The sequence below is a fragment of the Eupeodes corollae genome, chromosome 1 (genome assembly GCF_945859685.1).
Source record: "Eupeodes corollae chromosome 1, idEupCoro1.1, whole genome shotgun sequence".
NCBI lineage: Eukaryota > Metazoa > Arthropoda > Insecta > Diptera > Syrphidae > Eupeodes > Eupeodes corollae.
This window is the reverse complement of record NC_079147.1, coordinates 115,423,792-115,444,827: the sequence shown is the minus strand read 5'-3', so window position 1 is coordinate 115,444,827 and position 21,036 is coordinate 115,423,792. Positions and strand designations below refer to the sequence as shown.

The window sequence follows — 21,036 nt, the reverse complement described above, 5'->3', positions numbered from 1 at the left end:
TACTAAATTTATTTATTTTCTTTCTTAATTGGAATCCCATTGTTGGTGGCGAACCAGTATGTTGAAAACTAGGGACTAGTGACTTACAGTTCTCAACCATTCTCGTGTGTGAGTAATATTGTCAGGGATGGAAGGAACCTAAAGTTTTAAGCCTAATCCAAACGACTAAATGATAAAGCACTTTTCATGACAAGAATTACTCTTGGAGGATTTGTCAATTTCGCGCTAGAGGCAGTACCCTAGAAAAAACTTTAGATGTACCTTTGGCTTGGCAATCCTACGCATATATTTTCCTTCAAGCCACGGGTATCTAAATTGTGAAAGCCACTTTTGTAATGTGCAATTATGAGGAAAACTGTTGAGCTGTCAGACAAAGCAAATGTTCAGATAATTGAACTAGAGCTTCCGTTTGGAGTCATGTTAGATTACGTTCTTTTCCTTACGATTGCCAAACGAAACGTGAGGTCTAAGCTCCATTGTGATAGAATGCATTGGTAGCATTCAAAAAGCCAGTGACTACGTAGTCAAGGGATTCTGATTGGCTAGATCTAACTACAAAAGTAGTTGAAATTTCCCCTGCGACGTAGTGTAAAAAATTCGGCTACAAAGTTATAGGAAAATGATTTTGACGTTTCACAATCAGTTGCTCGGTAGAGTAACACGAATTCAAAATAAAATAAATTATTCAATATTAAAATACAAATATGAATCATTCAAATTGGGTCTAAAATTTGATTTTATTGAATTTAAAAACACAAAAGATAAGTTAAAAATATCAAATCAAAATTGTTTCTCATTTTAAATATTTGCATTTGTCAATAATATGGCAGTTCAAGATTAACTAGCTTTGTAGTAAAATTTTGCATTCACAAAGCTAGTTGAATTTTGACTACGTAACCACTAGCTTTGTGAATGCGACCATTGAATTCCTATGGCTGAACTCGTAAAAGTCAGGTGAAGCCATAATAATAATAACACCCATAATAACATCTTAATTAAAAAATTGTTGCGAATACCGAAGGCTTTTAGTGTCGTGATGAAAAACATACATAGCGAAAATATATTATGGAAATTTATAGTTTTTTGTTTTTATAAATAATATATGTATAATTTAATAGGAAAAAACTTAGATTTATTTTTGTATTTTAATTTGTTGCTTATTATTTCTATAGTAAAAAAAACATAAAATAAATATAAATTATGCCCAGCACTTTTTTTAATTTCTTGAACACAACGATAACAACGTTACGTCAAAATCACATTTTAAAAATCACAAGACAGTTTTCTTTAAGCTAAGAATTAATTTTTTCAGAAGTTAAGTAAAATATTTTGGAGCATTCTCGTCTTCGATGTTCGGCATATACCTCTTCGATGGGGACAAACGAAACGCCTAAGACATCTAGATAAATGCAAATCGCATTGACAAAGTCGCGCCGCACACGAATGAGGTCCTCCCCACTCACCATGATCGATTGCGCAAAGTGGTTTTCCTCGGTAGCATTTCCAAAGGTATGGAACAAAATATTCTAAATATGGTATACAGTTGCTGTATTCATAGCACTTATCATGCACCTTGCAACATCGGTCGATCCCATCCACTGGATATCCATCACCCAAAAATCCACAATAACAACCGTAGCCTTTAAAAATAATTGGATCACATCCTGTTGAGCACTTAATCATTGAATAGAGCTCGATTACTCCTCTTTTCTTACGGTCTGCCATAACAGTATGTGATGAAGAGTTCCTAAAAAGTTGACACAGTTTATGATTATTATTTATTATAGGTGTAATAGAAAAAGCTTTCATAAAAGGTTTGGTCCCATTACACTACTAATAAAACTAAAACATTTGGAATCAATTATGTTATAAGCTATTTGTGTTTTGAATTTTGGAACAACTGAAAATGAAATGTGGATTTGATGATATTATCATAGGAAAACAAACAAAAAAAAGAGGCTGGGATGCGACCCACACTGATAACTTCCCATCTTGTCTGTCGATTTGTCTTGCTTAAAAGGTTTGTAGGTTTTCGGGTTATGTTAAAAAAGTTGTTAGTTGAATTATTCTTACAAATTTTAAAATAATCAACAATATTGTTCATACAAAGAAATAGTATAATTTAAATATCTAGTTTTGTTAAATAGATTTTTAGTCGAAACATTTTTTTACCAATTTCTTAAATTTTTACAAATTGAATGAGTGAAATAAATTTAAATATTGAAAACAATCTTTTTTTAAAAGATAAAAGTAGTTTAAAGCTAATATTTCAAAGTTTTAAAAATATATTTGAGTGGGAAAATAACTTTTACCAACCTTTATTAATTTTTTTGTTTAGATTTTTGTTTTTTGTAAAAAAAACTCTCAATCCGATTTTTCTCAAGATTTTTCCAAATATTGAAAACAATATTTTTTATAAGTTAAAATTAGTTGGAAGCCATAGTCTCAAGTTTTTGAAAAGATATTTGAGTCGAAAATCAATTTTTACCAACTTTTGTTAAATTTTCTTTTAAGTATCTATTTTTTGTAAAAAAAAACTGTCAATTCGATTTTTCTCAAAATTTTATTTAATATTGAAAACAATATTTTTAAATAGATAAAAGTAGTTTAAAGTTTTGTAAAAAAAACTGTCAATCCGATTTTCTCAAAATTTTACCATATGTTAAAAACGTACGTACACACGCACATACAGACATCTTTCTAAAAATCTTTTATTTTGACTCTAGGGACCTTAAAATGTCGAGAAATGTCAAAATTTGTAATATGACAAATCGGACCCATTACAATAACTTCCTATGTGAAGTAAAAAAACAAGTAAATATTTGAAATTTTATTCAGAAGTGTTGCTACTGTGGTGCACTCAATGATACGGCACTCCATTATATTGGGTCCAGCGGCATTTTGGCCCAATGTACAGAACAAAAGTAGCTATATTAAAAGCCATTTTTTTGATTTTACTGCAATAACAATAACCACTTCACCATTGTTCTGGTAAATTATAAACACAGTAAGCAAAGATTCTTCGAAATCTTTTAAAGAGTCTGAATTTAAGATTAAATATATTTACGTTCAAAAAGGAAAATTTTGACAAAATGTATTTTTTAACGTAATTTCTGCCGACATTTTTACAATTTGAAAGTTTTTATTCCATGGTTTAGTTGTCCTGAAGAGTGGAGCTAAAGTGACTTAATTTCATTTATAAATAAATCAGACATTAAAAAAATTTGGTACTGATCGTTGGAAGTTTATCTCTATAGACAAAGTAGGATAAATGATTTAATGTACATATTTTTCATTGTATTTCTTTTTAATGGGCAAGGAAGACAGTGTCAAAACACATTACAACATTTAAAACGGAGGTAAGTTTCCCGCTCCTTAAAAGTTTATTTAAAAAGGTCGGGATTTTTAAACAGCAGGGTTTTGAGGAAGCGGAATTTAGAACTACTAATTTAAAAACCAATTTTTAGGGATTCCGTAACTCTAACTTTTTCCTTCAATGATTCACTTACTTTTCATTCCATTTTGTTGAGTGTCCAAATGGATCATTTACTCTCCCAATATATACATCTGAGTCTGAATGTAGAGCATGTTGATTTGTTATAGGATACTTTGATCGTGAAGGTAGATTTTCAACCATTTGCATAAATTTGTTATTTTTCATCCCGTTTAAGAGACTGTTTGCCAATACTTCCATTTTTCCTGGTAGATCCCAATAAGCTTCCTTCTTAAGATGTGGTTTGCTGCTCGTTTCATGTAAAACAAAATATTTATAAGATTCGTTTTAGAATAAGTGTTTTTTTTCCAAAAATCATGAGAGACAAAAATAAATATGTTTGCCCTAATATTTGAACACACATTTTTATTTCGTTAATTTATTTACACTTAGAAAAAAGTGAACGGGATCTATGCCTATAAAGAATTGTAGCGGAAATTATAAACAATTTTTCAATAATTTGGGTAATATTTCAATGCTTGTTAATGTTACAATAAGGCTCTAGGAAAATTACGGAAATGCTACACTTTTTGGGGGATATTGCAATAAATAAAAATACCATACTTTAATTGCTGGGATTGCAATAATTCATTGTTGCAAAACATTATGGTGATGCAATGAGTCAAAGCACAATAATGTAAAATAATTGTGTGAAAATAGAAATAAAAGTTAAAAAAAAAAAAATATTTTATGGGTGCACTAGAACTTAGCATCGAAATTTATAGGCAATAAAACTAATTTTATGTAGTACCCGTGGCATGATGGTTAGTGCGTTGGACTGGCATGCAAGGGGTCTTGGGTTCAATCCCTGCCTGTGCCACCTTAATTTAAAAAAATAATTTTCACGGGTACTGCCTCTTGCGAGGAATTGACAAATCCTTCAAGAGTAATTCTTGTCATGAAAAAGTGCTTTCTCAAATTAGCCGTTCGGATTCGGCCTTAAATTGTAGGTCCCTTCCATTCCTGACAACAGTACTCGCACACAGGAATGGTTGAGAGTTGTAAGTCACTAGGCCCTGGTTCACAACGGACTGTTGCGCCACCCCATTTGATTTTTTTTTTGAAAACTAATTTTATAGCCTGATAAGCTTTGTTCATATTGATATCATTGCAATAACATATGGTAAATGCACCTGTACTAAAATTTGGTTCCACAAAGTTTCCCATAATGTATTGAAAAAAGATCTTTATAATTGTGCACATAGCCAACCAATCCCTTCTAATCCAAAGTGTTGGGGCCTTATTCTAAGTCAATAGGTAAATTTATTTATAAATTTTAACAAAATGAATTATTATTTTACAATAACCTGACTTTTGTCGATCTCGTTTTGGTAAACAAATTCTTAATTTGATTTTTAATTTTAGTATAATTTATTTAAATCAATACCTTCAATATTCAAAAGTGACTATTCCTAGTTTCAAATTCACGTAAATATTCCAAAGTATTGCAGCTTAAGCCAACGATATTTAGATAAAACTTACTCCTTTAAATAAGACAGTTTCTCATCACTATTCCTTGAAAGACTTCCTTGCCATCCATGCAGTCCCAGCAAACTCCAATCATTAGATGCTTCATTATCTTTCTTATTGACGTTGTTTAAAAAATCAATAAAACTTCGCTCAGTTTGTAAGTTTAGAGCCAAGGTTGATTCATCTTCTTTCACTAAATTCGAATTTATGCTCTCATCCAAAATATCATTATCATTAAGGTGGTTTCTATTGTTGGAATTTAGGTATTCACTTATTTTTTCTTTATTTCTCATCAATTGAACATAGGAAGTTGTTAAATTTGGAAATATAGGATCGTTAAACCCATCCCTGTGCATAGTGAGAAAATTATATTTTGTTTCTTGTGGTAGACTGAAGACATAAACTGGATTTGTATCATTAACATTAAACAGTTTCGGTATCACTTTATTAAGTTGAATTGAATCATTTGTGACAACTTTAAGTGCGTTATTTATGTCCTTTATACTCAATGCATTCAAAAATGTTGTTTCACTGTTTCCGTTTTTCACCACAAGCGAAGGAGAGGATTTTTTATAAATTTGTTGTAAGGTTGTTATGCTTTTTTCAACTAAAAAATTAAAAGACATTTATGAAAATAAGATCAGTTAAAACATACGTTTTGTGTATCGTACTATTCAAACTATTGTGCGTTTGATATTTTAAAACACCAAGTAATAAAAAACTTCCTAAAAATGATGAATACGCACACATTTCTTAGACTAACAACACCACCGTCTACCTCGTTCGAACTTTTTAAACTAACTTGACCACCTCGGACGCGAGATACACCAATTACTATACTTTAGCGTAAGCAAAAAGTAGCTGTGGGGAAAAAAATACTAAGATTGAAGATGAATGAAAGTGCACAAATCTAGTCATTCATTAGAGTCCCCCTATATACAAAAACAAGTCACCACCAACAGATAACATTTTCTTATACAGATTTGCCTTTGAACTCGCAGTAACTTTATACAATGGTTATGGGGCTTTTGAATTACTTTTCTATTCGCGGAATACATAGGAGGACAGACAAGTTTAACAATCCAAACTTTGCGTACCTTAGCATAAACTTGCTCTCTTGTGCGTGTTTTTCTCGTTTAAGACATTACATAAGTTAAGGAAGTAATATAACAATTTTAATGTTACGACTTTATTACTGATTTAAAGTTAATTACAAAGACTACGTTTTTTTTATCTATTGTGTTATCTGGTTAAACTATGCTAGTGCTAGTCAATATATTTAAAAAAAAAGAAGAAGCTGGGATGCTACCCACTGATAACTTCACATCCCGTCTGCTTAAAAGGTTTGGAAGTTTTCGTGTTTTGTTAAAAAAGTTGTCAATAAAATTATTCTAAAATATTTAAAAACTAACGATAATATATTGCATATGATAAAATAGTTTGATTTCAAAATCTTTTGTTGTTAACGAGATTTTTAGTCAAAAACCAATTTTTACCAATACTAGTAGTATTTGCGTACTATTTTTTGTAGATTTGAATTTTTACATGGAAAAACTGACTGCTGGATTTTTATAAAAAACTTACTTAAAGCCTACTGCAATATTTTCTGTGAGATAACATTAGTAAGCCAATATTTTTAATTTTTGAAAAGTTGAAAAAGTTGAAAGTAAATTTTTTATTGCTTTTTTTAGGTTTTTATTTTTTGAATTTTGTCTTACTGAATGTTGACATGCATTATTTTTAATAATGTAAAGATATTTGAGTCAAAAATCAATTTTTACCAAATTTTAGTAATTTTTTTAGGTTTTTTTTTTTAAAGCTGTCAATTCGATTATTCTCAAATTTTTAGATATGTTGAAAACGGTATTCTTCGTTACATACATTTATTTTGGAGATAAAATCATTTTCTGTTCGTAAAATATTCGAGATGACAATTATTTTTTTTTTCAAAAATATACTTGTTTTGTATCACGTTACAACATATAAAATAAAATTCAATTCAAGTCTTTATCGTTATAGGTTCATGAGATATTTTGGGTTAGCCAAAATGTTCACCTTTTTTTGCTATGGCAAAAATACCACCCACGACGAAAAAAGCTTCCACAACGTACAGACATACTTCCTGTAGGAAGTTAATAAGATTTGAACATAAATTTCAAACTTGTTATAATTAAAACCAAAACCTGGAAAAACAAACATTTTTTTCGTTTTTTTTACCATAATTCGATTAATTCCATTTAAAAGTTGCTTATTGGGTGACTGGTGCACAAAGTTCCAACTCATTCAAGTAGTTGCTATTAGAAGTACTTTTTATGTGTAGATTGTCAAAAAAGATTGAGAAAAAGTGAAAATCTTAATGACGCTAGCTTAGGATGTTACTTTATTTTTTTTTTATCATTTAAAACTATCTGGACCGGACAGAGGATTTTTTCCGCTTCAAGGATTTTGAAGCAATGTACACAACATGTTAAATTATATTTACAAACAAACATTTCAATGAGGAATTGTTTGTAAACCTAAATTTCCTCTATAGAATAAGCCCTACATTTATTAAAACAATTTTATAATGCATACATTTTACCCTATACTTTATTTTTTTTTTTTTTTAAATTGACATACCTGAAACTATTTATACCATATTTATTAAAAATTTGTACGTAATCAAATTGCATAAAATTAAGCACTTATTAATTGCACTACTTAATTACCAATAATGTAGTACCTGTGGGGTGATGGTTAGTGCATAGGACTGTCATGCCAGAGGTCTTGAGTTTAATCCCTGCCTATGCCATCTAAAGTTTTTTTTCACGGGTACTGCCTCTTGCGATGAATTGGCAAAACCTCCAAGAGTAATTCTTGTCATAAAAAGTGCGTTCTCTAGTTTACCGGTTGGATTCGGCTTAAAACTGTAGTTCCCCTCCATTCCTGACAACATTACCCGCACACAGAAATGGTTGAGAGTCGTATACGTCACTAAGCCCTAGTTCTAATTCACTTAAACTTTTTCATACAAATTACATTTATATCGTTAAGATAACATCGCAGGTGCTAGCACGAATCTCAAAACAAATAATGTAATGTATTCTTTTTATAAGATTTACTATAACTCCCATGTCTGTTATTTAACAAGATGAGCTTACGTATGTATGTACGTATGTCTTTTTTTGAAACAAAGTAATGAAGTCGTAGAATTTACATAATTTGTTATTATTTCCTTTACTTACATAATGTAATGTCTCAAATGGGAAAACACGCACTAGAGAGTCAACTTTATCTAAAAGTTAGTATCTCATAGCCGTATACCTCAAGTTCAAAGACAAGGCTAAATACAGAATGAAATTATTCGTTGCAATTTCATTAATCTTTAAGTTATCAAAAGCATACATATATTTTCACCAGAGCTACTTTTGGTTATGGCTGAAGTTAGTAAATGTTTTTTCTCCAGGAGTGGTTTAAAGCGTAAAACATGTTATTAAGTATGAAAAGTGTGTGCACATTACTTCATTGTTTATTAGTCTTCGAAAAATAATAGTAATAGTTGAAGACATAAATATCACCCTGGAAGTTATCACAAATATTTCAATTTTAAATTAAGCTTATTGTTAATGATATTATATTAAATAATTAATCGCGGCATGCATGTATAAAGCATAAATAACAATTAAAACATAGCTCTCTTCTGTGGTGTCAATAATGTAGTATGAAAACCCATGTCGAAATGATGTGAAATGATTTAGACCGGTCGACCTGAAACTTTTTCTCCTTAATTTTTTTTATGTTCGTACGTACATACCTGTATGCATATATATACATATATAATTGTGTATTCTTAGGGCCGATATTAATTATTGTAGTTTATTTAGAATGTCCGTACGGCTAGATTAGGCTAGTTTTATGAATTTTTGTCTAGCTTTAAGATAGTTTTAAGAATGAATTGCTTAAAATGAATTTAAAAAAATGAGTATCTTTCTAGTTTTAATGTAATGTAATTAAAAATTATGTAAAAACATAATGTTTTCCAACTTTTTTTTAAATGAGTTTCTATTATTTCTGGACTATGTGTATTTTCGAGCACATGACAGATTAGAAATAACCTATAAACGTACGTAAAGTGGGATTTTTTTTGTTTAATCTTTTAAAATGTTTAATAATAACAAAACCAACTAATAAGATTAAATGAAATTAATGAATGTTTTTTTTATTACAAAAGATATATGTTGTCCGGCTGCAAGTAAACAGCAGCGCTTTAACTCCTCCTGGAGCAAAGGGCAGCAACAAGATCCTTTCACCTATCCCGATTCACCGCAACTGACCTCAGCTGTGACCACGATTGAATACCTTGAGACCGAGCCTCCTTTAAAACTTTGGTCTTCCAACCCGTCTATTTCCCTGGTGATTCCATTGGACGGATTGTTTTGCTATATTGTCGTCAGGTTTCCTCAGTATATGGCCTATCCAGCGCCATTTCAGTTTTAAGTTTTTCTGTCCGGTCCTATTCCATAGCTCAACGTTAGATATGGTTTGCGGCCCCCGGGTCTTCAGAATGGAGTGGACAACGGTTAACGAAAGCTTGTAATCTGCTCGAGATGTTGGCAGACCATTTCCATGTTTCAGTAGCATGTAACAGCACTGATTGCCATGACACATTTATCATCAGCATAATCTATGTGGCTAAGCTTGCGAAACAGACTCCATTGGATACCGTGTCTTTCATTTGTACCCACCGTGGCAGTCATCACACCGTCAATCGCCAGCAAAAACAGAATTTGTGACAAGACATCTCCTTGTCTCACTCCGTGACGCACATCGAAGTAGTCGGAAAGCTGTCCATTGTGCAACACAAAACACTTTGCGTTGTTGTACGATTCTTTGATAACAGCGACGATTTTCTCAGGGATTCCTCGCGCAATAAGTGATCTTCAGATGCATTCACGGTTAACCCGATCAAACGCCTTCTTTTAAAAATCTACAAACATTAGGTACAGCGGTGATTGGTACTCAGATGATTGTTCGAGTATGATTCGCAAGGTGTTGATGTGGTCGACGCACGATCGGCCACTACGAAACCCCGCTTGGTGCCTATTGAGGGTAGATTTAATCCTCTCGAGAATAATAGTTGCCATTAACTTCGGAAAAACGGACAGAACTGTGATACCGCGCCAGTTATTACAGTTTTTGAGGTTTTCTTTTTTTGGTAACTTTACAATAACTACATCCTTGCAGTCCCTTGGGTAAGTTTCACTCTTTTTTGCACGAGTTTAAGCAAAATGCGGGAAGCTGCCTCATGGTCTGCTTTTAGGAATTCTGCGGGAATACCATATCAAGTCCAGCTGCTTTGTTTTTATTTGGAAGATGTATCGCATTACTTCTCCACGCACTTGTTGGGGGACTGGTGTCAATACTCCTAGAAGATCTGCCCATTATTAAAGATAGGTAAGGTATTTACAATGCTAAATACGATATTCTTTTAAGAATATATTTCATGACCTAACATTTGCGGCTTAATGATAACTTCACGAATTATATACATTGGTTTGGTATAGACCTTATCTTTGATGTAGCGCAAAAAAAGTATAAGGCTATTAAATGACATGATCTAGCAAAAATAACACGGCTGGGAAAAAACTCCTTGTTTTGCCCTTTTTAATCATTGAACGAAGTAATGTAGCAAGTTCGCATAATTCAATCGTTGTTATTGATTGTTGGCTTAAAAGATACATTATTTCCAAACTTAAACCTGTTGTGTCTTTCCTGTTGTCACTGGAGAATGTGTTTTCATGAAAGTAAAAACAAAAGCAAATCATGATTTGTTTGTGCAAATCAAATTATACCCTATATTTTGATGGTTAGCGGTACAGTAAATTAAAAAAGATACTAAGTGATCTCTATGACACTATGCTAAAATTTAATTCAAGATGCTGCGTTAATATAAGGTCGATTTTTAAAAGTTGGTCTTATTTTACTTGGCTTTATTTCATGGCATCAATATCACCAATCAGCAGAATTTTTTAAAAAAAACTTTATATATGATTCTCTTATGCAATATATTTGTTATTTGTAATGAGAATTACTACTTTTTTTTTAATCTTCTATTTAACGATATACATTAGTTCAACTTAAAAATGATTTTGTTAAAACTAATGCTAGATTCGAGTCATTTTTATTTAAAAAAGTACTATTTAAAGAAGAAAAAGAAGATCTGTCAGAATAATATTAAAAAAACACACAAATAGAAGAAAGTTTTGTAAAAATTAAAAGTTAAAATTAACTTAGCATAAAAAACTAACTAAAACTAATAACATGGACAATTTAAAAAGAAATGTTAAGCAAACATCTGGAAATTGAGATTCTATAAAAAGAAGTTCATTTAAGAACTACTCCAAATAGGGGGTTTGTTCGTAGACTACTACATTAACATGTGGTGTTGAGCCTTAATTCCTTATATACCTGAATCGAGTTGAAATGAGCTTGATTCGCCTCGAAAAACCTATGCGAAGGGGTTGGGTGCACAGATAATGCGCTATGGTCTGTTTATTTGCATATAGTTTTGATTTAATCAAATTAAAAAAAAAACTGCACATCGAGTAGGTAGCATATTATTAAGTGGTACTGAACATCGAAACAACATTTGCATTTTAGAAAGTGCTGTCAAACTTAATCATTTTTGAATCTTCTTGTGCGTTGGAAACACCATGAAGATTTATTTAATCTAAGCTAAGGTAAACCTTTGTTGGGAACATAGAAAAACCTAATTATCTTTTCTATTGTTTTTTCTTGCAAAATAAGTCCAGTTAGTCAATTTTCACTAACAAAACTAAATAATATCAACACTAATAGATTGATTTTGTTCCCCAATGAAAAAACACATGATTTAAAATGCACAACTACTCAACGAACACAGCCATCGAGATACAAATGCAATATTAATCGTACTTACATTTGAGAACATAATAACATAAGATCCATTCGAGACTCGTATAAATGTCAAAAACCATTCCCTTGTAAGATTCTACTCTAACTTTTATCGCTAGTATTCATTCTATTGATATTGTTTTTGTTATTCGTGTAAATTCCTAATATACTATTTCCAACAAAACACGGGTAATAAGACAAAATTTTGCCAATCGTAATATAACTTTTAGGCAATTTTGGAAAACATTCCCTATTAATGCATAGCTTTATCAGAAGTAATGTTCCTTTTAAAAATAAAATTATATTTAAGTGCATTATATTACTGCATTCCACGTTATATGTACTATGTTGCGTGTTGTTCTGTATCCCGATGCAAGTGTGCTATAGGTAAAGAGAGCAATTGAATTTGGCGTAAACTCCAAAGCTAACTTAATGATCAAATCAAGTTTGGCAAACCGACTTTCAAATTATGCAATAGCTTTAAAAATTAGTTCAACCTTTAAGCTTATTGTGAATAGTTCATTTTTTTATTTTGTTTAGTATTTCAAATAATTTAAATGTTTACGCGGTTTATAGAAAACAATATCAGTTTAAATAGTTTGTGTGTCAATAATAGCGTTAGAAAAAGGAAAACGAAAATGGGAAACTTGCTTTACTTAATTCCTTTTCAATTTAGTTTTTTTTGTATTCAAATAACAGGTAAACATGTTATATACACGTGTGTTTAGCAAAGACTACAGAATTGTGAATATCAGATACATTTAAACAATAACCCTAACATAATAGTACTTTATATACTCCTTATATGTATAAATTGAATTGGCAATGGGTTTTGTTTTTAGAAAATGTTTCTAGCTATTATGTAGAACCCGAGGCATGACGGTTATTGCGTAGGACTTTCATGCAATAGGTCTTGGATTCAATCCCTGCCTGTGTCACCTAAAAGTTTTTTCCTCTATCGAGGAATTGACAAATAATGCAAGGGTAATTGCTGTCACGAAAACTGCATATTTTTCAAAAAAAAAAAACTTGGGAACAGTGCGGAAGAAACCGGAAAAACATCCAAAAATAAAAAATCGGGGTTAACTTCAAGCACTTAAAAGTATAGCGTGGGTAAATCTAGAAAAGCCCTACTTTTCCCATTGACATCTATATGTTGGGTTATTGCGGGTATCGTTTGCCGAGAATCGGTTCTTTCTTTCATTTAATATAATGTACAAAACGATATAAAATTAATAAGTTAACTTTATAAAATATTAAATTTGACTAAAACGATTTTTTGAAATATATTTAACATTGATCACTTTAACACTATAAAACAACGTTACTTTTAGTTCCTCTTTATTGCTTTTGATTTTGAAAAATGTATCATCTTAAGTACACTTGCCCCTGGAATGTCTCTATGTTACATTTTGATTTTCTTTTTAGACACAGGCAAAGCCGTGGGTAAGTTTAGACAATATATGAATACTCGTCCATTGATAGCTATTCACCAATAATAATAAGTTTCAACTTCAAAAAAACAAATCAATTAATTGAAAATAGTCGTAAATTCCATCTTATTTGTATAAGATCTTTTAAAGAGTTGTTAAAAAAAAATTTTCAATTCATTTACCTATTTATATTTTCTTTGTTTCAGGTGATCATTTTAACTACAAAATCCCTAGTGACTGGAAGAAGATGTATCCAGAGTGCAGTGGAGAAAAGCAATCACCAATAGCAATTAAATATTCTGAGGTATACATTTGACAAATAAATAAATATCCGAATTATTAAACTTTTGGCTGGCAAAAACCAATTAAATATTTGGGCTATGGTATAACACACAATTGTGTACCGAAACAAAATGAAAGTGCACGAAATTTTGTATATTATCCTTATTAAACATCACGCTAGTACCCGTAGCGTGATGGTTAGTGCGTTGGACTATCATGCAAGGGGTCTTGGATTCAATCCCTGCCTGTGCCACCTAACTTTTCTATGGGTACTTCCTCTTGCGAGGAATTGACAAATCCTCCAAGAGAAATTCTTGTCATGAAAAAGTGCTTTCTCAATTTAGCTGTTTGGATTCGGCATATAAACTGTAGGTCCCTTCCATCTCTGACAACATTACTCGCACACAGGAAGGGTTGAGAATTTTAAGTCACTAGGCCCTGGTACTTCATGACTGTAATTTATTTATTTAACCAAGGAAAAAACGTTCAAATGCAGTTTGGTCGATCAATTGATACATCTATCGACCCTAAAACTATTACAAACCTTTTTGCTTCATTCTTCAGTCAATCGTACAACAATCACCTTGAAGAACCCGGCTATATTATTTTGATTACTTAAAAGGTTCGTCATGCACGTCCCTTTCCCATATTAATAATTAAGTCTACTCCAAAATAATTTCTCTCCTGGTCCGGATGGTTTGCAATGCAATATTATTCGAAAAGTGTGCTACTTCCCTATATGTAAACCTCTTTCAGTACTGTTTCGTTCTTCCATTTCTCAAGCAATCTTCCCAAATCTTTATAAAGATTTAATTATTTGTACCCTTCATAAAAAAGAAGCAAGACATTTTGTAATGAACTACAGGCCCGAGCCAAGCTTTTCGAAAGCATTCTGTACGATTCTCCTTATTGTCGTTGTAGACCTATTATTTCTTCCCAACAACATGGCTTCTTAAAAGGCAGATCCACTGTAAGCAATTTTATTGAATTCCGGTCAAAAACTCTTATCAAATTAGAGAAAGAACATAAAGTGGACGTTATCATTACAGACTTTGATAAAATCAGTCACCAAATTATTTATCTTAAAATTAAAGCACTTGATTTCCCACCCTTTTTTAATTCATGGCTCAGATCGTAACTTGAGAACCATCGGTAAAGAGCTTTCTCAATCTTCGATCTCATTTATGCAAACTCAGGAATCCCTCAAGGGAGCCACCTTGGTCCTTTGTTATTTGTTTTAACTATCAACGACGTTATTAATGTCATTGGTAATTAAACTGTTGATGACATGAAAATAAAATAGGTTATTTCTACTCCATCTGATTCTGTCTTACTTCCAAATGATCTTGGCTCATTTCAGACATGGTGTTCCAAAAATTTCTTAGAACTTAATGTAGCTAAATGTTAATTCAGCTAGTACCCGTAGCGTGATGGTTAGTGCGTTGGACTATCATGCAAGGGGTCTTGGATTCAATCCCTGCCTGTGCCACCTAACTTTTCTATGGGTACTTCCTCTTGCGAGGAATTGACAAATCCTCCAAGAGAAATTCTTGTCATGAAAAAGTGCTTTCTCAATTTAGCTGTTTGGATTCGGCATATAAACTGTAGGTCCCTTCCATCTCTGACAACATTACTCGCACACAGGAAGGGTTGAGAATTTTAAGTCACTAGGCCCTGGTACTTCATGACTGTAATTTATTTATTTAACCAAGGAAAAAACGTTCAAAAAACGTTGCTTCATTCTTCAGTCAATCGTACAACAATCACCTTGAAGAACCCGGCTATATTATTTTGATTACTTAAAAGGTTCGTCATGCACGTCCCTTTCCCATATTAATAATTAAGTCTACTCCAAAATAATTTCTCTCCTGGTCCGGATGGTTTGCAATGCAATATTATTCGAAAAGTGTGCTACTTCCCTATATGTAAACCTCTTTCAGTACTGTTTCGTTCTTCCATTTCTCAAGCAATCTTCCCAAATCTTTATAAAGATTTAATTATTTGTACCCTTCATAAAAAAGAAGCAAGACATTTTGTAATGAACTACAGGCCCGAGCCAAGCTTTTCGAAAGCATTCTGTACGATTCTCCTTATTGTCGTTGTAGACCTATTATTTCTTCCCAACAACATGGCTTCTTAAAAGGCAGATCCACTGTAAGCAATTTTATTGAATTCCGGTCAAAAACTCTTATCAAATTAGAGAAAGAACATAAAGTGGACGTTATCATTACAGACTTTGATAAAATCAGTCACCAAATTATTTATCTTAAAATTAAAGCACTTGATTTCCCACCCTTTTTTAATTCATGGCTCAGATCGTAACTTGAGAACCATCGGTAAAGAGCTTTCTCAATCTTCGATCTCATTTATGCAAACTCAGGAATCCCTCAAGGGAGCCACCTTGGTCCTTTGTTATTTGTTTTAACTATCAACGACGTTATTAATGTCATTGGTAATTAAACTGTTGATGACATGAAAATAAAATAGGTTATTTCTACTCCATCTGATTCTGTCTTACTTCCAAATGATCTTGGCTCATTTCAGACATGGTGTTCCAAAAATTTCTTAGAACTCAATGTAGCTAAATGTTAATTCATAACATTTACTAGTAAGCGATTGTATCATCCCTCTACCGAACTTACAGTCTGCACGATGTTACCATTCATTCTGTCTGTTCTATTTGCGACCTTGGAGTATTTTTCAACACTATTTAAATCTTCGAGCCTATTTTGATTATATTATTAACAAGGCCAACTCATCCTTTGGCTCCATCAAACGCTGCTCTAAAAAATTCTCAAATCCCTAAGTCACTAAATCTCTATACAGCACCTTTGTTAGACATCTGCTTGAATACGCTAGTCTAGTCGAAACAATTACTCTCAAAGAATTGAATCTGTACAACGCAGTTTTCTTCGATTTCAATTCATACCGCTTTATGAAGATCGCTTTCAAATCTTATTAATCTGCAAACCTTCCAAAAACACAAATTTGCTGATATTCATTTTTCTACGCCAGTTTTTGGCAGGTACTATAGAGTCGCTATTTCTTCTAGAATAGATTCCTATTTATACTAATTCAAGGAACGTCAGAAAGGTCCCTCTCTTCCCCCCTATTTATCACCATACAAATTATGGCCTTTTTGAAGCTTTTACAAGAATGCTGCGCTTAGCTAACAACTTGTATACCAAATTTGACTTCCATATCAGCCCTTTTTATTTTACAAACATATTGCATATGGAGCTTACATCCAACATTTATTTTTGAGTTTAATACAATTATTAACAACTAATCCTAAAGGCTAATGTCTCAAAAAAATTAATTTGTAGCTTTACCAAAACATGAAAACAATTTATTTCCAGGTTTATTTCAAAATATATAAAATAACTAATTTTTGAAATTTCTTCTACATGTATGAAATAGGCTTGGCAAATCGATCTCCCTCCTCTTGGATTCATTAACTATGATGTTCCTATGGGTGCTCACGTAAAAGCTGTGAACAATGGCCACACTGGTAAATATAAAAAATTTACATAAAGCGTTCACACTTCATTTATTTTTTGTAAAAGAAATAGTCAAAGAACGATATTTTCCGAAGAATACAATTAGTTTAGAGTTAATATCATTTCTAGTTTAAATATATTATAAAAAAATGTTTGTTGATTTTTTTTCAAGTTCATGCTAATGCAATTTTATTGAAATCATTAGAATTATTAACTCCTGAGATATTTGGGCCAACCAGTTTTTCACTTTTTTTTTTAATTTGCCAGAAAAAATGTATTTAAGCTCTAAAATTTTGTAAACACTTTATTTATTTAAATAATATTATCTTTTCCATTTTTACTTTAGTTCAAATCGATATTCCGCATATGCACACTTATAATGCCCCTTATGTATACGGTGGGGGACTTGACGCTGTGTACAAATTGAAAGGCTTACATTTTCACTGGGGCTCACCTGGACAGCCAGGATCTGAACATTCAATTGACGGCAATAGATATGATCTAGAATTGCATGTTGTTCACAAAAAAATTCCCTATAACACATTAGAAGAAGCAAGGTCAGATCCATTGGGAATTGTGGTTTTAGCTGTTCTTTTTCAAGGAGTTCAGGTATTGAGAGAGAGAATAGACTATCTAGCATGGCTTTTTTTTAAAGAGATATGAAATTTTATTTAAGGATGGTACTATTGGAACAACTTATCTGGATGGTTTTTTCGAATCATTACCACATTTGTCAGAATTCGAATCTCACATCAATCTTGAACTTATGACAATGGAGAACTTTTTGGTTCATTTAAACACTGAGGATTTCTTTATGTATAATGGTAAGGATTCGCTATGGGTTTTGGCTCTGGGTAACTGAAAACTGGTTGTTTTTGGTACAGGTTCATTGACTACTCCACCTTGTCCTGAAGCAGTTATTTGGTATGTTTTCCCAGATGTTCGACCAATTCAATATAAACACGTGAGTTTTTATAATTAAGTTTTAATAATTATTTATGTATACGTACTATAAAATCGCATATATTGCTATGTTTTAGCTTGAACAATTTTGGGGCCTTCATGATGATATGAGCGAACTTTTGCTTCAAAACGAGAGACCTATACAGCCAATTAATTCCAGAAAAGTCTTTTTCCGTAAGGGGTACAAAAATGAATATAATAACTTATATTAAAGATGAGTATAATTTATAATGCCAATTAAAACCGAGTTTCACAAACTTTCTGAATATGTTTTTCTTATCCAATCAGGGATGTATACATACCTAAAGTTAGAAAAGTCTTTATGTTTTCGTAATAAACTAAGTTGTACACGAAAGTATGGAAATGAACACTTGTTTATATAAACAGAAATCCACTGTAGATTACACATAGTAATTTTTATTTGAATAAAATGAGACCAGAATCACCTTGAACCGATGTTCCTAAAAAAAGTTATTTTTGAAAAAATAAAGAAAGTCGTTATTGTTTTCTTGGTGGGATTTACTTCGTTTTAAGAACAAATTACTCATGCGGAATTATGTTTTTGATATATTTCCACCTGATTTAGACAGAAAAATCGATATCAACATCAAATAAACTTTTTAACATCAAAAGATACAAAAAGGAGTTTTAAAAAAAATTGCGTAACTGATAATTTTTTTATAGTTTACAAATAGTTTAAGGTCAATGGCGTTTAACAATTTATTAGTTAGCAATTCGCTAAATATTTAGCTAAAAAGTGATAGTTAATGACAAGGCAAATACGCTTAAACGGAACTACTAATAGGAATTCCCAACTGTAGAATGGAAAATTACATCCACTGCTCTTATACGAAAAAATTTACAAATATAATATGGATTTAGCAAATTGTCAAAAGGTAAAATAGGCATTCCCTGATTTAAGCTTTAGCAAATTGTTGTAAGATTTTAAAATCTATTAAAATTATGTAAATCATCTTTTAAGCTTGGGAAATTACTAAAAATTACTAAAAACTCTTGGCCAATATCCTTAATTTTTTTAAAGATATTAGAGTCAAAAATCAAATTTTACCAACTTTTAGTACTGTTGAAAAGGTTTATATTGTTTGTAAAAAACATTTACTTCGTTTTTTCTCAAAATTTTACAAGATGTCAAAAACGTTATTCTTTTATTGTATAATTTGTATTTATATGTACTTTCAAACTTTCACAGAAGGAAAGCTCAGTGATAATTAATCTTGCTATTAAAAATGTGGTGCTTTGCAACTATGATGTTTTTACGTGGCCAGGAAGTCACCCCGATGACGGCACAATTCCCAACCTGGAGGGCCAGATCCTTAGTATAACTCCAAGGACGTGGAGCAGGATAAACCGCTCCTTATATGCCTGGGCTCCGAATAAGTCGTAAGTAGTTCAACCTTACTGGACTGTAGACGCCACCGTTCATTCCATCTCGGGAATTCCTGCACTGCCGTCTAGGTACACCTCGTGTGATCGTGTGATCTACGGTCCCGTATGCATCGAAGTGGAGTGGAGGAGAAGATGGAACAACGAGCTGTACGAGCTTTACAGCGACGGAGACTTAGCCAGAAGGGTAAAAGTCCAACGACTAAGATGGCTGGGTCACGTAGAGCGCATGGAAACCAATGCCACGGTTCGGAAAGTCTTCAAATCCAAACCCACAGGACAGTGCAGTAAAGGAAGACCGCGGATCAGGAGGCGCGCACAAGTGGGAAGTGAGCTCACCCAACTAGGAGCGTGAAACTGGAGACATCTAGCTAGGGACCGAGCTAGATGGAGAAGTTTGTTGGGTGAGGCCCTAGTTCACACAGGACTGTAGCGCCACCTTAATTAAGTAAGTATTAAAAATGTGACAATCACTTATCAGCTTAGCCGATTCCACTCCAGGTTTTTTGAAAAAGTTAAGGAACCCTTCGGTACTTTAATGAAATCCAATAACCTTCTCCTTTAAGAATTCTAATTGTGTTGGCGAAAACTATAACTATGCCCATTTTTGCATTTGGTTATTAAATGTATTGTAATTGCCATTTAGATAATAAAATAAAATTTATAAATATATGGCATTAATAAATATGACACGTCTTTGGCTGCATCTTGAATCTATACAACATGCTGTTTGTACATTTTATACAATATACAAAACTTCTTTTTATTCAGAACTAAGCAGACACATAATTCCTGAATTCTTGACTTCAGTTTCCTACTTTTAACAGAAAAATAACAAATTTATCATACATTGTATCTAAGATACAACATAGCCCCGTATGCCTAAGGAACTCTATTCTTTACACAGTAAGGATATCTATTGATGCTCGCATTTCTTAACTTTAAACAAATTAAAACTTTACTCTCTTTTCTTTAATGCTATGTTTAACTTTAATAAAAGACATGCATTAAGATAACAATTGTTGATTCAATACATTTTTGTTCTGAATTTATTTGTTTAATTATTTAAAATATCAGATTGATTTATTTTTGCTCTGTTAATTAAGTATGTAAGCTTTTATAAAGCTATAGAAATAAATAAGATAGCATTTCTTAATAGTTGCGTTCAATCTCCAATAGACCTGCTATCTGAAAACCTTTTTGTTAGTGTTTAACGTGTGAAATAACAACTGGTCCAAAACAGCTGAGCTATCAAAAAAGAAATACAAAAATGTCTGGTATATGTGGCTATCTGACTGAACAGCTGATTTAACATATGGTTGAATTTGATCTAAACTGAACATTGGTTTCAAATTTGTATCTTTCTTGGTAAAAATCCGTTGAACTATTCAAATTATCCGTTGAATGTTTTATTTAAAGTAAATTGGACTTTGAAATCTAATTGTTTGTTATATCCAACTCGTTTAATAAGGTATCTAAGAATTGAACTATCCCTTTTCCAACATGAAACTGAACGAAACCAATGTGCATTGTAGAAGTAAGCTTAACTATAAAACTAAAATAATGAAACCACCATCGG

At 31.9% G+C, this 21,036-nt stretch overlaps 2 protein-coding genes across 3 annotated transcripts; one reads left to right on the top strand and one right to left on the bottom strand.

The window, feature by feature from the left end:
• Positions 1 to 2: 2 nt before the first annotated feature.
• On the bottom strand, positions 3 to 5,746 carry LOC129938791 (uncharacterized). The gene is made up of 4 exons (XM_056046547.1): positions 5,635 to 5,746; positions 4,976 to 5,570; positions 3,510 to 3,740; positions 3 to 1,747 (listed from the first exon to the last, which is right to left on the bottom strand). Exons 1-4 carry the CDS (start codon positions 5,711 to 5,713, stop codon positions 1,309 to 1,311), a joined length of 1,344 nt encoding a protein of 447 aa, XP_055902522.1. The 5' UTR covers positions 5,714 to 5,746; the 3' UTR covers positions 3 to 1,308.
• Positions 5,747 to 6,060: 314 nt separating this feature from the next.
• On the top strand, positions 6,061 to 18,314 carry LOC129940156 (carbonic anhydrase 14-like). 2 transcript variants are annotated; one of them, XM_056048408.1, is made up of 7 exons: positions 6,061 to 6,306; positions 13,515 to 13,612; positions 17,011 to 17,101; positions 17,437 to 17,699; positions 17,767 to 17,914; positions 17,975 to 18,054; positions 18,131 to 18,314. In XM_056048408.1, the coding sequence occupies exons 2-7, from the start codon at positions 13,556 to 13,558 to the stop codon at positions 18,263 to 18,265; spliced, it is 774 nt and encodes a 257-aa protein (XP_055904383.1). In that variant the 5' UTR covers positions 6,061 to 6,306; positions 13,515 to 13,555; the 3' UTR covers positions 18,266 to 18,314. The 2 variants fall into 2 exon arrangements, with proteins under 2 accessions (XP_055904383.1, XP_055904382.1); XM_056048407.1 differs by lacking the exon at positions 6,061 to 6,306 and adding an exon at positions 12,385 to 12,574.
• Positions 18,315 to 21,036: the final 2,722 nt, after the last annotated feature.

Coding starts and splice junctions, on each gene's coding strand:
- LOC129940156 (XM_056048407.1), top strand. CDS start 12,433: ATGTTTACGCGGTTTATAGAAAACAATATCAGTTTAAATAGTTTGTGT. Junction 17,102..17,436: donor TGTGAACAATGGCCACACTG/GTAAATATAAAA, acceptor TTTTTACTTTAG/TTCAAATCGATATTCCGCAT. Junction 18,055..18,130: donor GACCAATTCAATATAAACAC/GTGAGTTTTTAT, acceptor GCTATGTTTTAG/CTTGAACAATTTTGGGGCCT.
- LOC129938791 (XM_056046547.1), bottom strand. CDS start 5,713: ATGTGTGCGTATTCATCATTTTTAGGAAGTTTTTTATTACTTGGTGTT. Junction 3,741..4,975: donor AAACTGTCTTATTTAAAGGA/GTAAGTTTTATC, acceptor TGAAACGAGCAG/CAAACCACATCTTAAGAAGG. Junction 1,748..3,509: donor TCAACAAAATGGAATGAAAA/GTAAGTGAATCA, acceptor TCAACTTTTTAG/GAACTCTTCATCACATACTG.